The sequence below is a fragment of the Hibiscus syriacus genome, unplaced genomic scaffold (genome assembly GCF_006381635.1).
Source record: "Hibiscus syriacus cultivar Baekdansim isolate YM2019G1 unplaced genomic scaffold, ASM638163v2 tig00013960_pilon, whole genome shotgun sequence".
NCBI classification, from domain to species: Eukaryota; Viridiplantae; Streptophyta; class Magnoliopsida; order Malvales; family Malvaceae; genus Hibiscus; species Hibiscus syriacus.
This window is the reverse complement of record NW_024062312.1, coordinates 71285-85076: the sequence shown is the minus strand read 5'-3', so window position 1 is coordinate 85076 and position 13792 is coordinate 71285. Positions and strand designations below refer to the sequence as shown.

Genomic DNA, 13792 nt, shown 5'->3' with positions numbered 1-13792 from the left:
TGTTTGTAGATTTGGATATTTGAGGCATTTCCCGCCATGCAGACATATGCATTAAAAACTTCTAATGATATTCCTAGGGTTATTTCCTGGAAGAGGAAACGGTCATTGCAGCAATGGGAAGATTTACTACCGTATACTACAATAAATAATGTAAGTTAACACAAATACTACCATATGTTTATAAACAAGTTATTACTAGTACACTTTTAACTTTGTTTGAGCTTTTATATTGTTAGGAGGCCAACACTCCATTACAGAGGCTGACACCCACGGAAGCTGAGCTTGCCACTGATTGGTGGTAAGCTAGTAAGCGTTTTTTTTATAGCACGGATGATGAGCAACCACCACTTCGAGAGCCATCACCTCACCCAGAGCCATCACCTGATCAACCCGAATATACACATCCACAACGAGAGTCATCACCTATTCTGTCACATCATCAAGCCTCTTTCCACCATCACCTCATGATAGGCGACCGACAAAGATGCCACGACGTTTATCTCCCTATTCTCCACCTCCACGGGATGAGTTAGGGGAGTTACGTAATGAGGTCAATGCCTTGCGTGAGGAGGTCGGTACTTTACGCGATGAAAATGGTGCATGGCGTGTTGAGGTGTCTACTTTATGTGGTGAGGTAGCATCTCTACGTGAGATTGTAGCATCGTTGTAGAACGACGTTCATACTCTACGCAATGAGGTAAGTTTAATATTTTTCATATTTAACTTGATGATAAATTTACTCGTAATTTCACTTAGATTGCTTAGTAAATTCATTTGGTTGCTGCCAATACTGTTTAACTGTTTATTCTTTAACCCTGTGAAGTTAGTATTTGTTTTTGGTTGTCTTTTGGTTGAAGTAATGCAATCCATTCAAGTTTCAATTTGCAGAAGAAGAATTAGTTTACTATCGCAATGCGAAAATGACTATCGCAACGAGAGAATCGCAATGCGAAATGAAAATCGCAACGCGAAAATGACTATCGCAACGCGAAAATGACTATCGCAATGCGAATTTGACTATCGCAACGAAAAAATTGCAATGCAAAATGAAAATCGCATTGTGATTCTCTCGTTGCGATAGTCAAATTCGCATTGTGATAGTCATTTTCGCGTTGCGATAGTCATTTTCGCGTTGCGATTTTAAGTTTCAGATTCTATTCTTCTTCTGCAAATTAAAACTTGAATGAATTGCATTACTTCAACCAAAAGACAAATACTAACTTCACAGTGTTGAAAATTTAAGTTTCAAGAATAAACTACTACTCTTTATGTTGTCATTGAACTTGCACTAAACCTATATGTTGTCCTTTTAAATGTTTATATAAGTGCTTACTTCTGGAATGTTATCTGATGCATTTTGTGAACAATGATATAATAATGACTTGGGTGAATACCGTGCAAGTTTGAAATATATTTGTCTTTGTTTTCGCTGTTTAATATCATGTCTGTTTATTTACTGATTTATGTATTAATTTATTTTTAGCGGCCCGCTAAGGTGGATGCTCTACGTCGGGTTTTTCTTGCAAGACGAAGTTCACGCATCAGACGGCGTGCACGTGCCATTACGTCTTCGTTCACCCCAATAGTGAGAAGAATCCGTAAGAAAAAGCCCGACTCACCTTTCATCGTTCAAGAGGCCTCCCCTATCGTTCAAGAGGCCCCTATCATCCCTCAAGAGTCCCCTCTCACCGTTCAAGAGGCCACTGTCATCGTTGAAGAGGTCCCTCCCAACATTCTAGAGCCCGATTCACACGGCGTAATATATCGAATTATTGAGAAGCCCCCTCACGTGCCGGACATGATGGATGACTGTTGGCTTTCATATAAGTTACCGGCCAGTACCATTCCGGCAGATGAAGTGGAGAGGAAACAACTACCGGAAACAATTATGGATAATACCCTTTGGGCTAAGACCGCAGTTGATTTTTATCTACATGAGCGGAGCCAAGGGTGTTACGCTGACATATACAAACTCAACGATGATATGCATTTGTTGATTGAACGGTATTGGTGGGGTGTATTATTAGGGGTTGAAGACAACGGCTATTTCGATGGGGGGTAAGTCTTATATTTCTTCTTATATTTCAGTTTGATTAATTTTTTTTAAATTTTATGTAATTCACTAATATATGTCTTTTTTTTTTGTAAAATAGAATATTGATGCATGGGTGACACGTCTTATAATTGTAAGGAAATTGAAGAAAAATATAAAAAAAACGCGATATATAATTATGCCGACGTCTTTTCACATAGTTCACTTGAAGAATCAACGACATGAATCATATGTGTTGGCTAATGGACAAGCTAAACTTTATCCTGCATGGTAGGAGGTCGATAAAGTTAGTATTTATTTGTTTAAATATTTTAAAGGTGTTCATAAATAAGTGCGCAATTTGAATTATTACATTTCGATGCAGGTGTTTATCCCTGTTTTGGAATGTACTCAATGGCTTCTCGTCGAGCTTCAGCTCCCATCCCTAAAGATAATAGTATATGACAGCATGATAAATCACATATCATTGTCTGATTTGAGAGATATTATTAAGGGATGGAGCTCTCATTTGGCTAAATTCTTGGATGCAATTAATTATTGGACTAATTCTGGAAACAAGAAGCCAAAGAAGTTCAATGTTACAGTTATCAGAAACGAGACCGCGCCACAACAAACGAAGGAAGCCAGAGGGGATTGTGGTCCTCTCGTATGCATGTGCTTGGAGCGTTTGGCGACAGGAAGTACACAGTTTCTACCTCCCACTGATATAGATAGAGGTGCAGTAGGCTTGTGGTTTTGGCATTTTATGGCTAGAACGATATATGCGAGACGCTGCCTACCTGCATCCGCGTTATGAAAGTGTCCATAAACAATTTGTAAGTCAAATGCAAGTGTTGTTAAACATATATACTCTTTTTGGTTTGAAAATGTTTGGTTAAGTAGCTAGAATTCAATAATTTGTTGTTTGTAGGTTTTAGATGTGTAGAAAGTGTTGTTGATTCAATGTTTGGTTTCTGCAGGTTAATCCTGAAGTGAGCTGCGTGAAATGGATGTATGAGTGAAAAAGTTGATTCAATAATTGATGAGGAAATAATTCTTATTATTATGATTATTTAATTGATTTGTAAAAGATGATTTGTAAATGTTGATTTGTTTAATTGATGTGTACATAATTATTATTTGTGCTTGTTTAATTGATTGAAATGTAATAGTTGATTTGTTGATTTCAATATGCATTATGTTGAATGCAAAACAGACTATCGCAACGCGAAATGACTATCGCAACGCGGAAATGACTATCGCAACGAGAGAATCGCAATGCGAAATGAAAATCGCAACGAGAGAATCGCAATGCGAAAATGAAAATCGCAACGCGAAACTAAATTCGCGTTGCGATTTTCATTTTCGCATTGCGATAGTTATTTCCGCGTTGCGATAGTCATTTCCGCGTTGCGATAGTCAAATGAATGTCTAATAAGTGATAACAATTGAACATATCATAACAATGTTCAAACTCAAATTACTAATACATGCCTAACTGAAAATGTTAAAAGTTCATACATAATATACACATAATACAACGTTTGCATTTAAAAATCACCTAAGTTAACAGTCCCAAAAGGTGAAGCCGGTTGTGATTGGGATTTTGATGAGGATCTATATTTTGGTAGAGGAAAATATGATTGTGATGGCACTGGTGATCCATATGTCAACCTTGTATTACTACTTTCCTTGCACCGACTACATGTCGATCTTTTCTTCTCTTCACCCTTAGACGGCATACGATCGTGACTTTTTGGTCGGCCAGGTAGCCTTCTGTCCATGGTTGGTGGCAAAACTGTTTGTAAGTCATCTGGTATGTCCCACTCAGAAGGATGTGGAATAGGGTAGACAATCTCGATATAAGTCTGTCGATATACTTCTTTAGTGTAGCAATCCATAGCGTATGCGCTTGAATCATCTTGGTTTAGACGAAGAGCAACTTTTATAACATGGCCACACAGATAACCAGATGTTTACCATTTCATACAACTACACGTCTTTGCATTTAGATCGACAAGCCCATTTAAGTTATTATCCAGTACTTCATACAAAGTGTTTGAACATGGTTCAACTCTCCATGACGTTGACTTCACAACACGTTTCGTTATCTTTTTTTCAGTCCATAGTGTAACACGATGTTCCAATGTTCCTGTAAATTTAAATAAATAATACTTAGTAAAATATATGATAAGTTACGAATTTAAAGAAATAATACCTGCATGGTTTCTTTTCTTGTAGTACCACTGTTGAATAGAGGCTCGAAAAAACTCCATTAACATAGTAATAGGTAATTTCCGGGAATGACGACTTAGAGCGTTGATTGATTCTGCACTATTAGACGTCATGAAACCATATCTTGCTCCAAGTTGATGTACTCTTGACCATCTTTCAAACCTGACATCTTCTAGTATTTGAGCACACTGAGGCAAAACACGTCTTAAACAGTTTATATGCTTATTAAAATCCACTTCCCGATAAGCTTTTACAGCCTTCCAGTATGTCCATTTGTGATTTTTTATACCAGCAGACCTTGATTTTAGATTTCTATACAAATGAACACCACAAAGTCCATGAAAAGCATATGGGAAAAACCTTCTAACAGCGTTGTCAATTGATTTTGCCCTATCGGATATGATTTTCAAATTGTTAATAGGACCTATGCAATTCCTAAGATGCCCATAAACCATGTCCATGAATCAGAGGTTTCAGATTTGCCAACCATGTCCATGAATCAGAGGTTTCAGATTTGCCAACCCCGTAAGCTATTGACAGTATCCCATTGTTAGCATCCATGGCTACTGATAATAAGTTTACTCCAAGGTATCGACCATTTAAATGTGCTCCGTCAACTATAATAACTGGGCGCATGCAAGTAATAAACGAACGAATCTACAAAATCATATACACAAGAAATATAATAATTTAAATGTGAAATGCATGTAACTAACAAAAATGAGTCAACAAATTATATTGATTTACTAACCGCAGCACCAATGGCGATAAACAGCAACTCAAAGCGTCCATCTCTATCTGTTTTGATATGAATTACAGACCTAGGATTTTTTAGCTTTAAATTGTGACAATAAGCAGGCAGTTGGGCAAACGATGCTTCTGGCGACCCCCTCAATAATTCCAAGGCATAATATTTGGCTCTCCAAGCTTGAGAATATGAGATACTAATCTTGAACCAAGCATTTATGTCAGTCATAATTTCATGTCCCCGATATACCCAATTTATTTGCAACACGTAACATTAGAGTTTCATAAGTTAACTTTTTTAATGACAGTTTTAGTTGAAGATTCATGGGTAAAGGCATATATTGTAAAACACCATGAACATTCTCCCATGACCCTCAAAAACACAAATCTATCCAAACATGATCAACATTAGATGATTTCATTATTGTAAATTAATTTACTAAACAAACGAGCTGCGAAACTAAAACCTGTTGCCGGATGGGGAATGATGTCGTTGGATATAGGAACGGATGTCGCCGGAGAGAGTGATAGATAGAGATGGAATGAGTTGCGATTTAGGGATTTAGGTTACGAGTTGCTGCTGCTGCGTAGTTATATACCCAAAACATTTGTGTTGCGAAACTAAAACTTGTTGCTAATTCAGAAATCGAGTTGCGAATTTGAAATTCAGTATTGCGATAGTTAGAATCGTATTGCGATAGTCAGAATCTCGTTGCGATAGTCATAATCGCATTGCGATAGTCAGATTTGCGTTGCGATTTACGTATTCGCATTGCGAATTAGGAAAATCGCAACGCGAATTTGGAAAATCGCAATGCGATAGTCAGAATCGCGTTGCGAATCTAGAAACTGATTTACGATACCGGAGATCGCGTTGCGAATTATCGATCGCATTTCGATTTAGTTAGTCATTTTAACAAATTAAAAAAAATGATTAAAATCATATATTATAAGACATTTTTGGTCTCTTTCAAATTTCTTAGAAAGTGACCCACTTGCCAAACAACCCTGTCGCCGTTAACTTCCTCCTTTTTTATCCCTCGCCTCGCGTCCTCTCTCCTTCAAGTTTCCGACAGACCAGGAGGTATCAAACTCGAAACTTAACTTGAACTTCGATTTTGGCTTTGAGTCATCAGATTTTGAGTTATCTTCTCTCTGTTTTAATTTTCTTTTCTTTTATGTTTTCCTTCCTTGTACTTGTTGCTCTATCTCCGATTAATTTGTTGAGAATGATATTTTTTTTAAAAGCTATTGGTTTAGCGGATGTAGCGCCCCGTTATCGCCGCTCTCTTCGTTACACTGCTATTCGCTGCCGCAATTGAGGTCTTTAGCGGCGGAGGAACGCGCTGGTATCCCGAAACAGCTGTGGCGATATTTCTATCCATCGCTGTTTGAAACGCTAGTAGGCAGAGAAGTCGCTGCCCGGAGAAAACCATCGAAATGGGAAAAAGAAAGGAAAAAAGAAAATATTCTGAAACACCATATACATCAGACCAACTCGTCCCCGTCCCCATCGCCTCCCCCACTCCTCTTGCTAATTTATCCCTCAATTCTGTAAGTTTTTGTTTTTCTTTCTTCCTTTAGTTGCACTATTCTTTTATCCTAATAAAAATTGATTATCGGGTTATAGGTATTGCTGTATGATTGGTGGTTGTGCACGGCGAAGCACCGAGGTTTAGCTGTCGGAGGGTTTGAATGCAGAGGGTACCCTTGATAACTTTCTCTTTAATTCTTTGTTCTTTTCATTAGTAGGAAAGACGAAGGATTTACTTTTTATCTAAAGCACATGGATTTAAATTGTGGTTGCATTATTGCGGTTGTAGACATAGCCAGCCTATTATGGTGATTGCGGATATCGCAGTCATGCAATAATGGTCTTGGATGGCACCACTACCCCTATACTAGGGATGCTATCTTAATAGCGGGCTGCTATTTAAATCCCTGCTGCTAAGTTAGACATAACACATTTGCAAATTTTTATGAATAATTGTTTTTGTGTAGTGGGTTTAATAATAGTAGTAGTAATGAGATAATGGATGGCGAACAGGAGACAAGGACAAAGAGTGTTGTACTCGGCAGCCATCGCCAAAAGACATGATGCCACCACTCTTGAAACTGCCGATGGCGTCATGGTTGCTATCAGCGGCTTCATCAATACCTCTCGTACACTTGAAAATGGCTTTTCACCTAAGGTTGAGTTTCTCATTGCGCTGCTATTCATGCTTATCCTGTTATTATTTGCCAACAATATCATCTTATCATATCTCTATGCTTGAAACTGCCGATGGCATCACTGCTTCTATCAGCGGCTTCATCAATACTTCTCGTACGCTTGAAAACGGCTTTTCATCTAAGCTGCTACTCGTGCTTATCCTGTTAATATTTGCCAACAATTTCATCTCATTCATATCTCTAATAGTAATACTATACTATATTTTCTTCTTTAAACCCTGCCTTTGCTTAAACTTAAAATGCATCTTTTGTTTATTCTGTTTCTCCCTTTTGGCAAGAATTGGAGCTCCAAATAATTGATCTTAACCCCTTGCAGGTTTGCAGCCATTTCCTTTTTGGGTTTCCATATGATTGGGAGGAATATGCATCACCTTCAGAAGGTTGTTCATCTAATGAAGAATCTGTTTGTCATGGCAGCAGTGCAATTTCTTCCCTGCCACTTTCTTTAGACAAGCTCCCTGTCCCTGCTGCTAGGATGCGCGATCTTCTGATGTTTTCTGCTGGAGACTCTCAAAAGTTGGTTTTCGATCACGTCCTGCAGAAATTGAGCTCCCATGATTCTCAAAACGCAGTTATTACTGTCGATTCAAACACGGGAAATAAGCATCCGGAATTAGGTCCTTATTTTGCTGCTGATGGTGAAAATTCGAATTGCCAAAAGAAGGATAAGGTTATCGAGAATGATAATAACATGTCGTGTTCAAGGAGTAAAACAAAAGTGGAATCCAAGGAGGATCAGTCAAGGATTGATGTAGGCAGCATTAGTCAAACTATAGGTGTCAAAACCAGAAGCATGATACGGTTGAAGCAGAAGAGAGCTTGCCTTCGTTCATCAGACTCCCAAGAGAAAAGCATTGCAGGGAAAATAAACATGAATTAGTAATGTGTGTATCATATTCACTCACAGCATAAAATCATTGTGTTGATGTGTACTGTTTTTCTAATTAAATTCCTTTTAAAGCAGTTGATAAGTTTCAAATCTTTATCATCTTCTGCAAAACAAAAATGACCAAAACCTGCATGTTCACCAAGCAGGTGTAAAGCAGAATGTTACTATAATTTTTCTTTTATCATCTTTTTCATAGAAATGAACTTTTCTTTTGTAGTGGTTTTTGTATTTTATTTTCAAATATGTTATTGCAACTTTGGAGTTGAGATGGGTCATTTTGTGGAAACTTTATTTGAAATGATCTTAAGATGAGATAGCATATCTCATTTTTTTTAATAATTTTGTAATTTTTGTATATATATAGTCAAATTGTATTGAACTATTTATTGTTAACTGATAATTACAGTACAAAAGCTGAACATATTTATATGCATATGAATTGTATTGGTTAACTATAATTTTCAACAATGTTATACATGCATACATATGTATTCATCCTTTGAATTTAGCTTATGATTATCAATTTTCTGTGATGCATTTGAAAAACATGTCTTGGTATCTTCTGTGGAACTTTTCTGTTAATATGTTTGTTTAATTGTCTTCATGGTCGATCTTGTGGTCTTGATATCCCCTTGATCCTTCGGCTGACAATACAGTCCAAGTCAAAGTGAAATAGTAATCCTTCCTTTAAATGAAATAAATAACAATTTTTCGACACACATTTAATCACCATTTTTCTTTATTACATAATTCAAAATTAAATATAAATTTAATTTTTTATCTAAATGAATCGTATAAGATATACTAATTTGACTTGCAATTTCAGATCAACTATAGTATCTGATACGATTTTAAAAATAAAATATCAGCAATGATCATAATAGCACTCACTATTATTGTAATCGCGATAAACGCAACCAAAAATACGACGAAAACCGTAATTTACCGAAAATACAACCGCAATTTAAATGTTTGTGAAGGATAATCCTTACAAGGTAGCTAATGAACTCACCAGAAATGGGGTGGATCTGAGCCTCTTGTTGTGAAGGTGCAGTGATCATGATGGGGAAGACGGGCACATGAAGAATTAACTCAGTACTTGAGCTTAACTACAGCCATGGCTAGTAGAGTTAGTAATGCACTTGCCCTGCTTCTCCATCTTGCTCAACACACACCTTTGTCTTCTCATATTGCAGGGGGGAGAGAGAGAGAGAGAGAGAGAGAGAGAGAGAGAGAGAGAGAGAGAGAGAGAGAGGCTAAATTACATTCATGGAGAATTTGAGTCTGAAAATTCCATTCTCCCACTTTTATAATCATCCCAAACAAAGTGGAGATGACATTGAAAAAGTGTGCTTAGTTGTGCTGGGGGCCCGGCCCCTTGCACTTTGCACTAGGGAGGTAAACACCTGACTTTATCTTTAAAAAAAATATTGAAATCAAGTTGAGTTTGTACTGTTTGTGATTTGAAGTGGTGATATTCAAAATTGATTCGAGTCTTAATTGGTATTAACTTGAATTCGAATTGCACATGATTATTTTGGATCTGAAATCGACCTACATCCGACCTAAAACTACTAAAATCCGAATTAATTATGATATGATAATGTGTACTCTGCAGTTTACACCTCAAAAATATAAACACAAAATAGAAAGGAAGAAAGGCAATTTTGCACAGCTAGATTTTTCAGATAGCAATTAATATATTCTATTATACTGTTCATGGATTGCACCTCAAACGTCAACAGTTAAGCTATGTAATTGGGCAATGCCAACTAAATGCCATGTAAGAATATTATTTATACAAATTTGTGGGTTTAATTTGCAAACTTAGAAGATAATGTGTAAAGCGTAATAATGGAGTTTGAAGGAAATGAAGGTGATAATGTGCTGTGCAATTAACTCAGCAAATGTAATTAATAATTGCTGGTTAGGTTAGGTTTAAGTTAGGTCATAATTAAAAGTTTTGTAGCAATGGTGGTGTTGATGGTATTGTATTCGTGGGGGCATGTCCTCCTTATTCATATTTATTTTTTATTATTCATCCTAGTCACTTATTTTTATTAATAAACAATATAAAAACATATGATTTGAAAAATTTTACTCAATTAATTTAATGATTAAAAAATATATAAAATTTAAAAATTGTAATAAATTAATTCAAAAATTATTCAAAAAAATAATTTAAAATGTATATAAAACTTTAAAAAGTGCTATTATATAAATAAATTATAACTCATATAGTTAGAATCAACTCACACAGTGTAATTTTTTTTTTAGTTTTCAACAGATTTAGGATAGTTAGATGAATAAAAATAGAATAATATCGTTAACTCATTGTTTTTTAGTGAATATCTTCTTATTTTCTATTGTTAGTCTCAATTGTCTATTTCCATTCATCTAACGACCTTAAATATGTGTAAAACTAAAAAAAATTGCATTGTATAATTGTTGTTCATCCAATTACATAGTGTACAACTTTATAGTTTTACAAATATTTGAGATCGTTGGATGAGATGAAATAAACGATTGAGATTAACAATTAAAAATATAAAAATATTTTCTGAAAAAGAAAAAAATAAATTTTAATCATTTATTTCATGGAATCCAAGAATCCTATATTTATATAAAACAAAAAATATTTTACCCTAACTTATATCTAAATATAATTAAAACTTCGCTTATATGTAACCTATAGAGAGTTGTACTGAGGAGTGTGAGGGCTAAATGAGTCAAAGACTTAGATCCAGTTCTCTTAGCAAGATAACACTCACACCTAGTATCCTTACTGTCACTCACAGAATAATAAGCAGCACTAGATTCGTCCTTCGAATAAGAGTTACTATTGGTTGTACCTCCAGGGAAGTCTTCATCAAATCAGTGCCAACACCGATCAACAAAATATTCATTTTTCCCACACAGTTGACACTGCAACCTAGATTGACCTCGTCCTCGACCAGTAGATCTTCCATGAGAGTACGACTGACAAGAGAATGATTTAGACTTAGACTGATTCACATATCTACTCGACACATTTCCTTGAGCAACATGAGCACTTATCGGAAAAGACTAAAGTTAATCACCAAATCCAGACAATTACGTTTCAACATCCATCAACATAGTATAGATGGCATCAAGAGTCACTGATTCTCGCATAGTTGTTATCATAGCCACAAACGGCTGATACTCATAAAGTAATCCCTTCAGAATGCTAGCTACATGCACAGCTTGAGGCACCACAATCCCACGTAAACTCGCATTGAATCATCACCTTTCTTAAGAGATTGAAGTTTATAATGTAGATTAATAATAACAATAGTAGATCGATTGGCAAAAAATTGCAGAACTGTATTCCAAACTGCTAACGTCATCTCGACACCCACAAACTGAGGTAGAAGCGATGGACTAATCGTCGAAAGTAACCAAGACGCAAGTGCACTGTCTTGAGCCACAAACTCCTCATACAAATCATTCGACACTGCCTCCCCTGAGTCATCAAGCACCATCGGGGACGGAACATGCAGTGATCCCGTCAACAGCCGCTCCAAACGATGATTGTGACCCGTGAGCAAAACTTGTTGCTTCCATAAAAGAAAGTTTGTTTCTCAAGGACGACATTTACCTAATTATTGGAGAAGACTTTAGCATTCCTCGAAAGAAAGTCCATCGGAGAGGAAGGACTATCACTGTTTAACATAATGAACCCTTAAGCAGCGAAAGAACACCAAAACCTCCCAGGACCTTCGGCGAAAGATGCCATGTTGAAATGGTGAATATGAAGAAAAGAATAGAACGTTTTATTATTGTTTTCTGCAACTACATCACTAGCTTATATAGGGATCTCATTGACTTCAACCTCACTCAACCTCACAATGAAATGCAATCCCTAACAGCATTCTTAACAGACTATTCATACGTCACTCTTAACAACAATAACAACCCTAACAACTCACGCACACATCAACAATCTACACTCCATACACACATCAGCATTCTACACACTCCAATATCAAACATACAACAACTTCACGGGGCCTTGTCTCCACCACAAATAAGAGTTAAAAATGAGTACATCAGCATCCTCCCACTACGATGAATGCTCAAGTACTGAATCCAGACGGATGATCCGTTCAGCATATCTGTGATATACCAGATCATCAGAATTAGATTCAACCAGAAGTGGAGCCCAGAAAAATTCCACCGTAGCATTGTATTCCTGCGAATGACACAAGAGCAGCAATGATATATTGTTCTATTACTCTCTAGGTGTGCCTTTACCAACATTAACGTGCAAAGAAACTTAAAGAAAAAAACCGGTCACCATTATATACTACGTGCAGTTCTTTTTCTTTCTATTTAAACTTCTTGACGATGTTCCCAACTTACCTCTGCTCTGAAAATGGTAAGCTGAGGATTTGGAGTCCTAGTTTTCTTATCTGCCGGGATCACCGACTGTAACAAGCACACCATTGATATCCATTGAACTCGGTTTAGTGAGAATCCCCGACAAACATTAGCCTCTTCCCTCTCAACTTCTCCCACATTTCGATCACATTCCACCTACAAACCAAAGACAATAATAAAGACTTTTAATGATTCAACATTAAGTTGACTAATCAATGGCTTGTACTTGGACTAATGAAAGCAGGCGAAAAGGGGCATTAATAAGCACCCGATTCGGCCAGCTGATTATGGCTGTTTTAAGAGTTTTTTTTTTTACAGTTTGATTGGGCAAGAAGAAAATTACTTTAGTAGTTAAAAAAATTATTGATGTTTTTAAACATCATTGGTTAGAACACCGACAATTATAATAAAATATTCTTAAATTAAATAGTTAAGAATATTTAAAATAGATCATCCTAACTTAATAAAAAAATAAGAGTTTAATTAGTGATTAAGGAGTGGTTCAGGCCTCTGTTTGGTGAGGGGAGTGTCCTATCTTTTGCATCTTCACCGACACTACAAACCCAGGACTATTGGCGGTTATCTTGAAAAAAAATAGAAAAAAATGTTTAAATTATAATTTAAATTTTAAATAAGTATTTACGATTTTATTTTGTTTAAACTCATCAAACTATTAGTTAAATGAAATATTGTTATTATTAAAAGTTTTAATTTAAATAACGATATTTGCATTGTGTGTGTATGTATGAACCAAATGATTTTATTGATTAAAGAAATTATTATTATTTTTGAAAATAAATTTAAAAAATGAAAAAAAAATATTTTGGACACCCATACAAATTTTAATTATCTCAAATTTTTAGTGGATCAAGTTCGATACATACTCTTCCATAATTATGTTTTTGCGGAAAAAATATATATGATAAATTACACATATAGTATTTAAATTATTAGTTTTAGTCTGTTTTAGTACTTAATTTTGTTTTTCAAAATCATACTTAACGTTGAGTTTTTATTTCATTTTAGTACTTACCATTAAGAATTTAACGCATTTAGTTCCTAAACTATCAGTTTTGATTAATTTTAGTGCCTAAACTTTCAATTTTTTAAAAGATAACGTTAAATTTTGAACCAGAGTAGTAAAATGAAACAAAAACTAAAATTTTTAACGGCGGATACTACAATGAAACAAAAACTAAATTTTAGCTATAATTTTTTTAAAAATAAAAGTTAAAATACTAAAACAAACTAAAATT

General features: G+C 35.5%; 1 protein-coding gene across 2 annotated transcripts; it reads left to right on the top strand.

The window, feature by feature from the left end:
- Nucleotides 1-6020: 6020 nt before the first annotated feature.
- On the top strand, nucleotides 6021-8248 carry LOC120206525 (protein EMBRYO DEFECTIVE 1674-like). Of its 2 annotated transcripts, XM_039206155.1 has the most exons (5): nucleotides 6021-6098; nucleotides 6263-6568; nucleotides 6645-6718; nucleotides 7062-7206; nucleotides 7563-8248. In XM_039206155.1, exons 2-5 carry the CDS (start codon nucleotides 6455-6457, stop codon nucleotides 8124-8126), a joined length of 897 nt encoding a protein of 298 aa, XP_039062086.1. In that variant the 5' UTR covers nucleotides 6021-6098; nucleotides 6263-6454; the 3' UTR covers nucleotides 8127-8248. The 2 variants fall into 2 exon arrangements, with proteins under 2 accessions (XP_039062086.1, XP_039062087.1); XM_039206156.1 differs by lacking the exon at nucleotides 6021-6098 and having other exon boundaries at nucleotides 6244-6568.
- Nucleotides 8249-13792: the final 5544 nt, after the last annotated feature.